General features: G+C 39.9%; 1 protein-coding gene across 1 annotated transcript in view; it reads left to right on the top strand.

Annotated features, from left to right (window-relative positions):
- Positions 1 to 14,378, top strand: part of WWC2 (WW and C2 domain containing 2) — a 98,811-nt gene that overhangs the window by 78,421 nt on the left and 6,012 nt on the right. The window contains exons 16-21 of the mRNA XM_065061251.1: positions 1,487 to 1,651; positions 2,487 to 2,602; positions 3,628 to 3,820; positions 5,898 to 6,062; positions 8,578 to 8,670; positions 9,708 to 9,950. Coding sequence (XP_064917323.1) covers positions 1,487 to 1,651; positions 2,487 to 2,602; positions 3,628 to 3,820; positions 5,898 to 6,062; positions 8,578 to 8,670; positions 9,708 to 9,950 — 975 coding nt within the window. The remainder of the gene's footprint in view (positions 1 to 1,486; positions 1,652 to 2,486; positions 2,603 to 3,627; positions 3,821 to 5,897; positions 6,063 to 8,577; positions 8,671 to 9,707; positions 9,951 to 14,378) is intronic.

Below are 14,378 nucleotides of genomic sequence, written 5' to 3'. Positions count from 1 at the left end.
CTGATACAGAAGCTAATCTTGGATGGAAGTTTCAGGAGGTGTTTTGGTAATTCTAACACTGCATTACCTTAACCCTTTAATTACAGATTGATATTCTGTCTTTGCAGTTTTATACATAAAAAAATCTCACCAACTTCATTGAAACATCAGTCTAACAGTTGGTTTTAAAGTAAAAGCTGAATAAGATCAACAGCATGTCCAAAAAACAAAAATGCAAACCCGTGTTATCACAACTTGCCACAAAGAACAAACGAAATTATATTTTTGCATGTTGTTGTAGATTATATGATGTCCACCTTTTTAGTCTTTCTGATCTGCAGAAGTAATAAAAAGGCACAACAGTTATAGACCAGCCTATTGGAAACTGGCACTTTTTAAATTTTGTTATTAATTGTGGCCATCATCTAATTAGTGATGCTTCATTTACTTTCAAATTGCTTTTGCATGGTCTGGTACAACTCAGTTTAGTTTTTCACCATGAGTCTGACTTAGTAGCACAGCAAGATTTTTCGTTACAAGATGCTGAAGAGATGCTGGAATCTGGTGCTGTTCATGTGCCCTGACTGCTGGGCACAGCCTCTCACTGTCGAAAATGTAGAAATTAACTTAATTCCTGGGGAATGTGTTGGCCTTTTTCATTATATAAGAGGTTTCCCCTCAGCTAGGGGAAGGGCAGCATGACAAAAATGCAACAGAATGCAGGATACAAAGGTGAAGAAAAAAACCCATCAACAACAACAACAAAGACGCACAACACCAAAGACGTAAGAGTTAATCACAAGATCAAAGAGGTGGGACTACCATCCCCAGCAGAAAGCCCTGGGCAACATGACCAGAGTCTTGGCAAGAGCCATGTATGCAGCCCAGTAGCTGTGAGGACGGTTTGTTTTGCCAAAGAACAGAGTGTTTTGATCTCCAAGGCACAGCCCAAACACAAATACTTCATCAGTTTTCCCAGAGTGCCAACTCAGTGGATGTCGGTGCTTGTCCAGATGAAAGGGTTTCTTAATCTCTTTTACTGTCTTTTCATCTGTTCTTCACTGGTTAGAGCAAACAAGGTCATCCGTTATTGTTTGCCGTATTGATGGTTTTTGTGGTGGAACAACTGAAAAATTGACTGAAACTTGCTGCTCCATGAGTTGGTGCTGCAGCTCTCATTGACAGTTTTTCATTATTGAATGCTATAGAAAGCAGACGTGTGCATTGCAGTGATGTAGAGGGTTTTGTGTGTGTGCACGTGAGGAGAAATCCCGCAGACTGAAGGGATGGCAGAATGGACAATATGAAGGACCTTTCCATGTATTTCTATTTGTTTCTTTTAACTAGAAGTGGAGGGAAATAAAAATTGTACCATTAAAGAGGGAATTAAGATTCATGTCAAATTTGTGCTCCCTATTTTACATGATACATACTGCAAAATTTCTTTTCAGCTGTCTCTCAGGAACAAGAAAATATTTAAACAGTTTCCTCCTCTTATTTTGTGCAGGCTGGGACTCAGATCAGTCTGGCAGATTTATCATTTTCTCATGAGACTTGTACTCTTTGGTACAACCTGTTGCCTTGCAGGCAGATTGCCAGCAAAAAAAAACGGGAAAAAAATGAAGAATCCATGTTTCTGTTAAGCAAGCGGGCATCGGACTTACTGGACTTGGTGAGCGATGTGTTGGCTGTTACTGTAATAGCAAGAAAAACCCCATAGATTCTAATTGTGCTGTTGCACTGTGATTACTTGAATATGTAAGTTGTCCTACCCTGAAGGTCCAAGGCCCTGTTGTCTTGCAGGCATTTTAGTCTATAGTGCCTTTGTGTGGGAGAAGCTCCTATATGGGATTTCAGGCTTGTTAGCACGCGTGGATGGAGCTGATGCTGCTTAGTGGGATACAAAATTGCACTCCAAGTTGAAACCCTTCAGCTGTGTTTCATTTTAAAAAGAATGTTATTGAAAAGCTTCCTTAGATTTACCGTTGATTTTAATATGCACACATTAAAAATTGCTATTTATTAATTATTTGAATTTGCATGCTTAAAGCCATTGCACTGAAAATGCTTTTTATGCGAAGCACATGCTAATTCTTCTGGTTAAATAAGCTTTTTCTGCTTTAATACCTCCTTGAGAACTATGTTAAAAAATGTAACTTTTAAGAACAACCTTTTTTTATGGAGGCATATTACAAGTATGAGAGGGAGAGGCGAGACATTGAAGGATGATAAGAGTGTATTTGATTGCATCATCATTTTACAAACAATCTATTTTTTATTTAGATTTACTCTGTGTGTGTATATATATATATATATATATATATATATATAATCTGTTAATGTGCTAAACACTGACAATTCAAATGCCTTATAGTTGTGATCTGAGTCACGTTTTTGGTGGCATCAGGAAGAAGCAGGATAATGCAGCTCTTGTAAGATTTGTCCTTTTTTTACCAATGTTATGTATCACTGAATTTTGGGTTCATCCTCTCTTTCCTTGTGAGCAGGATGCTGTGTCAGCTCTGCTGGAAAGGACATCGGCTGAGCTGGAAGCAGTAGAACAAGAGCTGGCTGAAGATGAGGAGGAGGAGGAACATGACCGAAGGGGCTCTGAGGAAGACTGGTAAAGCCACTGTTCCTTCCTCACTGCTCATGCCTGAATGATTCCACTCGTTCCTCCTATTCTTAGACAAATGAAAGGGTTGTATTTTTGGAGGATATCATAGAATCATAGAATGCGTTGGGCTGGGAGAGACCTTTAAAGATCATCTAGTCCAACCCCCCTGCCATGCCATGGGCAGGGACACCTTCCCCTAGACCAGGTTGCTCAGAGCCCCGTCCGACTTGGCCTTGAACACTGCCAGAGATGGGGCATCCACAGCTTCTCTGGGCAGCCTGTTCCAGTGCCTCACCACCACTGGAAGTGGTGTTAAATCTTGTTCTCTTGTGTGGTCAACGCATTCACCTTCTTTTAGGTTTACGGTGTCTTGGCTGCTCTGTTAACTCCTACTACTGGTGCTCCTCCATTCCATGTACATCTTCCTGTGAAACCGCCTGGGGACCCTAAGCACTGAAGGTGTACTAGAATGTCGCATATCAACTATTAGTTGCATTAACTATAATAAGCAACTAATAGGATTTGAAAGGAGAGAGCTGCTGTCTGACAAAGCATGTGTGTGTGCTTCCACTGATGGTCTTGTTTTTGAAGAAGTTCCCAAGAAGCAGATTTCTTGCTGTATTGCAATGTTGAGTTCTGTTCCTGTGCAATTTCTTAGCTGCAGTGTAGAAATAAATACATGCTGTATGGTGAGCGAAGGGGAGCGAATGGGAGACTTACTCATTTGTTTTATTAATTTATTGCAACCAAAGTCCTTTGACGTTTTATCAATATAAAGCTATTTAATGTAGTGCAGGGTTGTCATCATGATCTCAAAGGTAAACTATAGTAGAGCTAGCTGGGTTTTATTGGGGCATATAGTGAAATGTGCCTTTGTGTGAACTTAATGGAAGCGTTTGGGTGATACTCTTGTTTTCCCTGTCACAAAAATGTGTATGTTATAGCTGGGTGAAGGCCTAGGCCTTCTGATACCTTTCTCTGGTGGGCTTTTTCAGTTTGAGAATGAGCCTAGGATACTTCTGTTCATGCAGGTTAGAAATGCTCGCAGAAGCCTCTGATGAAATTGTGGATGAAGAGGAAGATGACATTAAGCTGGTAGTAGAAGACAACTGTACTGATGACATGGGGTTACTCACTGATGCACCAGAAGCAAATGAAGACCAGGACAGGGAGAAGAGTGATGAGGCCCTTCAAAGCCACCAAGCTTCTTTAATACTAACACTGGTGAGTATCTTAAAATACACATTCCTACAGTATCTCACTGTGTCTGAAGATGTATTTCTGAGCAGTTAATGTAGAAGTCTGCTGCACCTGAGCATTTACTGTTTGATGTGGCCTTTGCTGTAACACTTTGCTGTACTTTTAACGGAAACGGTGTGGTCACTTCTGAACTATGAAGAAGGCATTTAGCAGACATGCTGGGCAGAACTTCGAAGTCAAAGATAATTATCTAAACATGTCTATCTTCCCTTTTTTTGTTGCATAGGGAGAGTATTTAAAATACAAGTGCAGTTCAGTAACTTCCATTTGTGCACATTTTAAATATTTTTGCACATCTGGTTCATCGTTTTTTTTATTTTTTAATCTGATAAACAGGGAGGAGGACAGAACAATGGTCAAGATCTTTAAACCAGTGAGGGGATTTCCTTATTCCTTTTATTTTAGGATGTGAAATACAAAAACTGGCTTAGCAGAGAAGAAGAAGAAAGATTAATGAACGGAAGTTTCCAAAATGTGTAATAAACTATCTACTATTGAACTACCCACACGCTGCACATAACAAATTCTAATTCCATGTTCTTGTTAACTGTTTGCTTTAAATTACATCGCACCTGTCTGAAAGCACTTTTAGTAAATTTTTTGTAAATGTATCCCTGATGTGGTAGCACATGTTCTCGAAATAAAATTTTTAGATTTATGCCCCTTTAGTGTGCCCCCATGCCCCTTTAGTGTGCATGGGCACCATCTCTAGCATGGCAGAAACTTGCTGTTCTGCAAATGCAGAACAAAATAAATATAAATGTGCAGTAGTAATAATAACGTCTGCAAAACACTTGTTGCACCATGGTGCACCATGGTTGCACCTTTCTGCATCTTAATGAAAAATCTGTAAAACAGCAAAGGTAAAAAGGCAAAGAATCACATCTTTTTCCTTCAATTTTGTGAAGATACAACAGTCTTAACACTTCAGTGGACTTGCTGGAAACTGTAATTAACTTCCAATTAACGTGGCAAGATGCCAAGTGAGCTAAGGCCATGGTATTAAAAGGACTGACAGTCTGCTGGGTAGCAAGCAAATATAGATCAAAGCCCTAACGCAGCAAGAGGAGACATCAAGGACATCATCTGAAGGTTGGGCACACACACAAGTGTTTTGCTAAGCCCAAGCTGGACGGACCTGCACAGTGAGTGAAAGACACAGCAGAACTCATTGTAAAGCCAGCCACAGTATAGACCTTCGTGTGCCAGATCCTCTCCAGGTTGCAGTTGTGTGATTTAGGTCATTGTATTTATCACCTGCACGTTGAAAACCATGAACCTCTTTAAATTACCGAAGGTGCAGAGAATGCCCCAGTGCACATGGTTAACAACAAATCTGCCAGCTGCTGCGGTGCTTGTTCTAGCCGAGCTGTCAGGATGATTGCTGCATGTAAGCACGGGCTGTGCCACCTACGGGGAGTCTGGCACCTGAGGCTCCCTGTGGCTCGTGTGGGCAGCTGTAGTAGGCAGCAGGCCCTTCTGAGGGACAGCAGCTAGCACAGTCTTTGCCCTGGGTTGATAAGGCTGGTGCAGCTCTGCAGGTTGCCCTAAAGCAGCCCCACTGCCAGGGTTTGGGGGACATATGACAGTACGTCAGGATGAACCTGGGCAATGTAACTTTCCCAGCTGCCCCTTTAGTGTGCATGGGCACCATCTCTAGCATGGCAGAAACTTGCTGTTCTGCAAATGCAGAACAAAATAAATATAAATGTGCAGTAGTAATAATAACGTCTGCAAAACACTTGTTGCACCATGGTTGCATCAAACCATCTGCAGGGCAGCAAAGGCCTTTCTGCAAAAGCCTTGGTTTTACTGGATACAAAGAGTACCTTTAATGACTCCTCATGCACTGTGAAGTGTTTTGGAATTTTGTGTTTCTTTACTTAGTATAGCTTCTCTGTATGTGCAAGATACTTTTTGCCCCTGATATTTTTCCATCCACTGCAATGTAACAAGAATGCTTGTAAATTCCAAAGGCACAAAATCTACGTGGTGGCATGTGTCTGGATATAGTTCTTATAAACTAAATTCCTTTTCATAGGTTGATAAAGAGACTAACACTGAGGAATCTGTTAATGAGAACGCAACAGTCCGACCCAAGGACAGAGCCAGCTGGAGCTCAAGACAGCGTCCTTTTGTCAGGAACAGCATGATAGTGCGCTCACAAACCTTCTCTCCAGGCGAGCGGAACCAATACATCTGTAGGGTAAGAGCAAAAACACTTGGAATGAAGAGCTATTAACTAAAGAGTCATTTAACTTCTTGGGAATGATGCATTAATGGCAGTGAGTCATGTACCAATTTTCCCTGCAAGAGGCAGAGCCTGTGCTTTCTCTAGGTTCGTTCTTTCTTTCCCTACCTGACCTGATGCGTAGTAGAACTGACTTTCAGCAGAGTTGCATACTCTTGCAAAACACCTCAACTAGGGCAAAATTACATCCCACTGGAGAGAAGTAACACAGATTCCTGTGCTGGCTGTCTGCAAAGTGTTTTGCTACATGTCAGCAACTACAGCTCTCATAAAGCAAAACAATTTGTTAAAATGTAGAATAGAGTTCACTGTAAACTGCCATTGCATTATCATATTTTAATAATGTAACCATTTAAGGGTAAGAGTGCAGAAAGAGCTCAGTCATCAATTCTAAATCTCACTTTGTATCGCCACTGGTTTTAAAGCCCAAATCCTGCTGTAGTTATATCTTTGAAAGGTGTGCGAACGCTGCCTAGGGGCTGAGTTTTAAACATGGCTTTGCTAACAAAGCTCTCCAGTCTCTCTACATCTATGGTAGTATGGAAAAAAAAGAATTAAATTATCAGCCCTGTTGCTGTTAAACTAACTGTGAAAATCATGTGTTTAAAGATTCAAGCATGGAATATCAGCTCTATGGATTTTAATTACAGACACCCAAGAAAAGGCAGTTTATTTTTGATCTTTAGTTTTTATGGGTTATTCACACAAGTATGATGTTTTTAAAAAAAATACTTATGCTTTGATTCTTCTCTGGTTCAATTAGTGGTAGTTGCCTTCATTATTTGGGAATATTGAAGTTCATCACTTCTCTGTGATTATCATTGGCTTAAAAAAGATACATATCTATAGTCAGTATCTATGTACATAGATAACTGTTCCATATACCCTCCAGAGTGAAACACAGCAGATTGTTATAACAGTCTTTACATAATTTGGATAGATTATTGGCTGAATTCAGAACCTAGCCTTCATCTTCATTCCTCTACACTGGAAATTAGTTGTATTGGCAAAAAATGTAGACTTAGTTTACTGCCTGTGGAGGTCTTCAACAGGAAGTAACACTAGTTGCTCTGATAGTTTAGTTACTAATAGTATAAACTCCTGAGGTTTTTGCATCTGGAAAAGTATTGGCCTTCTGTAGCTTTGAACATTGCTATGTACCCACTGCCAGAAGCCAGAATCTAAACCAGCATCCCTTGCATAAACCATTCTCTTTCTCACTGTGCACAGTATTACCTGGAAGCAAAGTAGCCTAGGAAAAATGCATGTTTGCACAGATGTATCTTTTGCAGGTTCAGAAATACTTGTAGTCTGCTGTCAGGGCTCGAGATTGGGCACTGTAGCTGCACTGGAGTCCAGCAGGAGGGCTGAACAACCCAGGTCTCCCCAGCCCTGATCCCCAGCTTGCGCCACAGGGATATCCAGCCTCGCTTGCTTTGTGGTGCTGTGCCAGAGGAAAGCATCTGCTGGATGTGCTCTGGCTGACTACCAGCTGCTCTCTTCAGAAGAGATGGCCTGGCTTTAACAAAGCACCTACTCTCATGTGATGTTACAGCAAACATAAAGATTTTTGAGGCATAAGGACAGACCCGAAGTCTGTTTGTGCTTTTGAAAACATCCCTTGATAAGCGGTTAAAGAACAGTGGTGATGCCACTTGTGCATACCCAGGGCTGAGCGCCCAGTATTGGCTCCACAGTGAAAAGACACATTTGTTTCTCAAGAGGTGCGTCCATATTGCAAGAGGTTGTATTTCTCACCCTCAGTTCCTAGTTAGTCCTGCGTAAGCATGCTTTGGGGCTCTGGCTTTGGTTATTGGAGTGTCAGCAGGATGATTCTTTTCATCTGTCCTTTTCTGAAGAGGTGAAATAGATGTCCTGCAGATAGATGCTTCTGCTTTCTCTGAAGGTTACCACCACATGTGCTGACGTATCTAGCAATGAGTCCACACTGATGTATGTGGAACCAATGCCAAAACTAAGAAGCAGCTACTGCTGAGCTGTGGTGCGTATTTTTGAGAAGCACAAAGTGGTTCTGAAGGAAGCTGTAGGCACACATATACTTGTTAGAAAAAATAATAATAATACAAAAATACCATTTGGACAGGTGCATGTCTACAGTAATTTACCTTCCCTATAGTAAATTTGTTAAAAACCTGTCCTAGGTAAATGAAATCACTAGTTTATAATCTGCAGTCATATTAAAGCCAGGCAGTGACTTGGCAGTACTTAATAACCATACTTATCTTCCTTACATTCCTAAAGAGTCTGCTGACTAATCAGTCAGTGACATCAATGGCTGCCTTGCTTTAGCAATGGAATTTGAGAGTTGACATGTTCTAGTTGAAATAAAAAGTTATACTAACAGTGACCTACATGTGTATCAATACCGATGTTTTCTGACTCACATTATCAATACAGATGTATTTGTACATGAAGATGCTTTATATCTCTGTTGTATATGTTTTGACAGTTGAATCGAAGTGACAGCGACAGCTCCACACTAGCCAAAAAGTCTCTCTTTGTGAGGAATGCCACAGAACGGCGGAGCCTACGAGTTAAACGGGTATGTGCTATGTTACCTGGACACCGTTTAAAACAAACAGTGGGGAGAGTAGGAGTAGCAAACAACTTAAATCATATGCTTTTTTACAAGTGTTTCAGCAAAAGCGATGCAAGTGCCACATGTAGTCGTATAGTTTCAGGTTGAAACCTCAGTGCCGTGGTCTCAGTCCTGCATCTTCCCCCACCAACAAAGCTTAAGTTGTTCTAGTTAGAGCTGAAGCCACTAGCTGGACACTGCTGTCCAGCAGAGGTAAAGAACCCAAATACTACAGAGTGACCCAAGGTGGCTTATGCTGCACAAAAGTCAATAGCAGCAACATATCTCTTGAGCAAATTTTGGTGGAGATGTTAAGGATTCTGATGTCCTTTTAAAGTGGATTTACTGTTCTCCAGGAGTGTTTTAGCAAAATGGCTGAAGGACAAGAGACTAAGACTCTATTTCTCTTGCATGGAGTTCATTCTTACGTAAGTTGAGAGAGGTATTGTAACTAAAAAACGCTTCTGCAGAAGAGTTTTTACCAGAGTTGTCATATTTGGCATAAGAAAGAAATACTGAATAGTCTGGAATGGCTTCTCCTGCCTAACTTATTCATGTGAAAAATTGCTGTGAAAGGACAGTAAATAAAATGTGAAATACACTAAAGAAATGCATGTTTACAGAGTTCATAACATTATGTGTTTGCTTAGGCCTTGAAAAAGCAAACGCTGATAAAAATAAATAATGTAGTTGAAACCTATAGGGAAGTCTCTGTAGTTTTGGTCTTCTGGCCTTGTGTTGTCCTGGGGATCAGAATGGGTTTTTTGGTTTTAACTTGTAAATATTGTACACCTGGTTGGAGAAAGTTGTGCATTTACTTTTAGCTAGTGACTGAAGGAAAATTCCAGAACAGATGAATATTTGGACTTGGATCTCATCATGGCAGCTTTCTGCTAAAGAAAAACAAAAAATATTTGAGCTTTTCTGAGTGTTTTATGTGAAATCCTACACGAGCCTATCTGGATATTAATTTTTATTGTTCTGTCTCCCGAACGATTCAGCCTGTTTGCCAACCAATCATGCGAAGAGCTACACAAGAGTGCCCCGTACGCACTTCTCTTGACTTGGAGTTGGACCTCCAGGCGTCACGCACAAGACAGAATCGCCTGAATGATGAGCTTCAGGCCTTGCGGGATCTTAAACAAAAGCTTGAGGAAATGAAAGGTAGAGGAGAGACAGACCTTCCCCTGTGTGTGCTAGAGGATGAACAATTCCAGAAACTCTTGAAACAAGCTGAAAAACAGGTATGAGCAGCATACAGATATTGTGTGAATGTATATGCATATGCCCCTGCCTTTCCTATAAATTCATTATAAAAATCAGTCAAAGGTTTTTACAGAAGCTCACATTTTGACTAATTATACATCTGAATTACATAGTGTAAACAATATTTCATTATTAGTTAATACTACAACATTGAAACCTAGAGTTTGAGGTAGTGCCTTTCTAGTATCCTCTAAATACTTTGGTAATTGAGAGCAGAAACTATTTGGAGTAACAGTTGCGGTTGATGTAGTAAAATAGTATAGACACCTACTTAATTTAAAATTCTCGCATCCCAGACATACTTCTACAAACACACATATGCTTTTTGTCCTTCAGCATCAGCTGATTTGCAGTCTGCGCAGAAATTGTAGCCAAAAGATCTTTTTAACAGGTAAAGAGAGGCAGTGACAATTACATACAGTGATGGTGGCATGTGGGAAAGGCTGTACTGCCACTGTGGCCTATTTCCTTATGCAGGACGTTCAAGTTTTGACAAAGGAAAGCTGAATTCTGTTCTCTATGTTACGATCTCTCAAATAATACAAGTATAGGCACTGTCTCTAAAGTGCCATAAGGTAAGATGAGATGTCCTGTGGATACAAGACAAGAAACAGGATAGAAGGAGTGAGAGCCAACAGCGACAAGTTGGAACATGGAAAATTCTGACAAGATACATCAAAAAGTTGGATGTTGTGGGATTTTTGTTTTGTTTTGGGGAAGTTTTTTGTTTTTATAAATTGCGAGGGTGATCATACACTGGAATAAGGGCCTAGAGAGGTTGTCAGAGGAGGAACAAACCCAACCAAACAACAACAACAAGCCAACCTCCATAGCTGGAGATATTCAGAACCTAACTGGACAAGACCCTGAGTACCCAGCTCTAGCTTCACCTGCTCTGAGCAGGGGGTTGAAGCAGATGTCCTCTGGGGAGCCCTTCCCAGTGTCAGTCAATGTACACCAGTTTTCAATGAGGGCAGGTTGCTACTGACATCCAGGAGTGGCTTGTACTCTTCAGCTATTTATGGTTGATAGAGATTAGTTATTCAGAGTAATAAACATGGGAAGCAGTTTTAACAAGATGCAGAGGACCTCCTAAGATGTGACCCATAGCTGTTGATTTATTTTTTTAAAGCTAAATCTCAGTACATAGATTTGTATAGAGCAGTAAAGAGATGATCCTAGTCTTTACATATACAGAGTTGAGCTCTGAGTAAGATGTTAGGAATGAGATACTCCAGACATTAAAAAAAAAAAAATCAGCCAAAACTTCACAGCAATCAGCAGGTCTCAAAAAGCAAGTAAGGCAGGAATTACTAAGAAAAGAAGCTGGAACAAAACAAATAATTGCTTTCTGATATAAATATATCTTATGTATGTAACTTAAACATTGTGCAGCTCTGGATCCCCTTCTCAAAGTGGATAACAAAACTACAGACAGTGGAGAGCAGTGGTCAAAGGAGGAAACATATTAGGTGTGGCTAAGTAGCTACAATTGAAGTCTAGAAAACCGTGAGTGGGGTGAAGGAGAGCAATTAATCATTGTCTTTTTATAAAACAGGAAGCAGGGAATTGAAGATGTGGCAGGTTAAATGCAAGTAAACAAAGCGCAACACTTAGAAACTGTAAAAATCTTTTCCACAGAACACTGAGTGCTGCAAGTTTGCATAGGTTCAAAAAAACAGTTTGATAAATTAATTGAAGAAAAATCCATGACAGGTCATTAACCATAACGATACCACATACTTGGAGAAGTCCTTGACCATCTGACAGCTTAGGAAACAAAGCTTTTTCCCAGTATTTTTCCCAGCATTTAAGTCCCGTTCTGAACTGTGTGTCTTCCTGTCTCTCTTGCCCTGGCATTTTGTATAGCTAGCACTATACCTTGGCTGTAGCTAGTGGAGTTCTAAAATGGCTATAAAATACAAGCAGAGTTTAGGCTGAGTGTTGACGAGTGTTCTGAAAAACCCTTGGGTAAAATGGGATAAGACAGCACATTTGAACATCACACCGTGTAACTGTGTGGGCTTTTTACCACGTGAATTCACTCTCTGAATTTGATCTTTATAAGTTTTAACCAGTAATAATAGAAGCTTATATAAAAGAAGCATAGCGAAATTTATTTAGAAGTTCATAGCTTATATCTAATGCTGGATGCAGGATAGAAATTATAATTTTGAATTGTTTATTTAATTTTAAACTACTCCCCCTCCAAAGCTATTCCCACTAGAACAGAATATGCCTCTGCAACATTTAATATTATAAATCCTTTGGATTTGTGCTTTCTTATTTCACCTGACTCTTTCAAGACAACAGATAGGTTGGTCAAATTTTGTATCTCTGGTGTCAGTGATCAACACCGTGACAGGCTGTGATGAGGAATAAGGGTATTCTTAAAATATATGCAGGCTGCAGCACAGCATTTAAGTCCTTCTTTCCAAGCTAAAAGTCACAACAATGATCACAGCCACTCCAGCTCTTTGAAGAGCGCTTACAAAGTTTCTAGAAATATTTTTACCCTTAAACTCTCATTGCAGCCTTTCCCTGCAGAGCAAAACAACCCTGAAAACGCTGTGCTCTGCTGTCCGTGTTTCTTCTTGTTTAGCAAAACACAGCAGCCTAGAGAACGTTGTCATAGATTATTTTTTAGATCCTGCAGGCATTATAATGGCTCAGACTAATGCAGCAGCTGGAAGTGCCAGAGAAATTGAGAGTCTCAAGTAAAAAATGAAACCACAGGTGTGGGGGATGTTGAAAATCAGTGGCTGCTTGCTGGCATGCAGTTACTCTGCTTGAAGCCAAATACACAGACTCAGTACCTTCCCTCCCTTCCTACCACACCTTCTTAAGTACAGCAAGTACGTAAAGCCCACTAATACCTGCAGATCAGAAAACAGAAGGATTTTCTCTTGTTTAGTTGCATTTTTGTGAGATATCATGCAGTATTTTAAATTTTGAGTCTTAAGTCATCGTACAAGTTTTCAGGCACCTAGTATCCTCTGAAGTACTTCTTCTTTGTGTATGTCCAAAAGCGATTCCTGTGAGTATCTGCAAAGATTGTCTTTATTTCTTTTCAGTACATCTTCTGTGTAGAAGTAATGTGTAATTAAGTCATTAATAACACAAATATGTCCTTGTGCCAGTGTTTTGGTTTTTTTGCACAGTTAGCAGTTTTTCTTTAGATTCGCTTCAATTCTTCTATACAAAAGCCACTGGACAAGACAGGAATTAGCATTTCAGCTTTAATTTTGATAGTGCTGCTTCTTTGTTATCTCATGCTTGAGTGAAGTGCACTGCTATCTGGCACTTACTTTTGGCACTTATTGAATGTATGGCCAATGTGTGTGTGCTTTTCTGTATTTTATATGATGGAGGGTTCACTATCTTTATAATTAACTCAAGAAACATGATGTAAATATAAACCTACTCATGTACATACCTTCTCATGTGCATACTCTTGGAGACATTGGGCTGAAATCTAAGTTCCTCTGAGAGCATCCTGAAAAAATAGAAGGATTAAAACATGAAAAAGGACTATAAGGTAGTGGAGAGTATTAAAACAAAGAAGTCATCTTTGCTGTTAACTTGAAATGCAGTAGACACAAGAATCTTCTGTATAGCTAGGGAAACAATGAAATTAGAAAATTTTGAAATATGGTATATTTAGTGCTTTGATGATAAATATCAACTAGGGGAGCTGATAAAACATATGGCTAGTGACATATGTAAAATTATTACGCTACCAGTTGTAGGTTGCAAATTTATGTTCAGTAGCTAATAAGGAAAATGATATTTATAGGTTAATTTTAGAGTCATAGCTATTTTGGAGTTGGGGACTGAAGAAGTTAACAGCAGTACAAGCTGACTGGATTTTGAGTGCGTTTTTGAAAGGGTGGCGTCCTTTCATGTAAAACACTTTCAACTGGAGTGCGTTTCAACAGACAGAGGGTACCACTACCCTACTGTGAACAGATTTCTATAAATACACAGTATGAAACTGAGAGTATGGACTAACTTTTATGAATCAGTTGCTTTTGTTGGTTGGGAGTCTACGGGATTGAATTCAGAGCTGGAGATGTGAACTCCTAAGTTTCAAACTAACTTCCAAGATTGCTGTTTCTGGCTTGGGGGTGTATCTTAATCTGCAGTAACAGAACAGCACTTTCAAGTCTGAGTGCCTAAAGTTATGCATCAAAAATTAACCTCTAAAGAACTTCAAAAATTAATAGAAGCAGTTCACGTTCTTAAACAAATTTTGATGGCTGGCAAAGTTCAAACACAACTCTTGATAGTATAGTCTGTTGCCAAAATGGTGGATGGTAGAGCTGTGACTGTCCTGTTGATACGGCATGCTTGGTAAAGACATATGTAACAGAGCCAGCAATGCTGAGGTACAGAGCTACCGTAAT

This window comes from Columba livia, chromosome 4 (assembly GCF_036013475.1).
Source record: "Columba livia isolate bColLiv1 breed racing homer chromosome 4, bColLiv1.pat.W.v2, whole genome shotgun sequence".
Taxonomy (NCBI): Eukaryota; Metazoa; Chordata; class Aves; order Columbiformes; family Columbidae; genus Columba; species Columba livia.
Note: the sequence above shows the minus strand (reverse complement) of the source record. Positions and strands in the feature narration are given on the sequence as shown.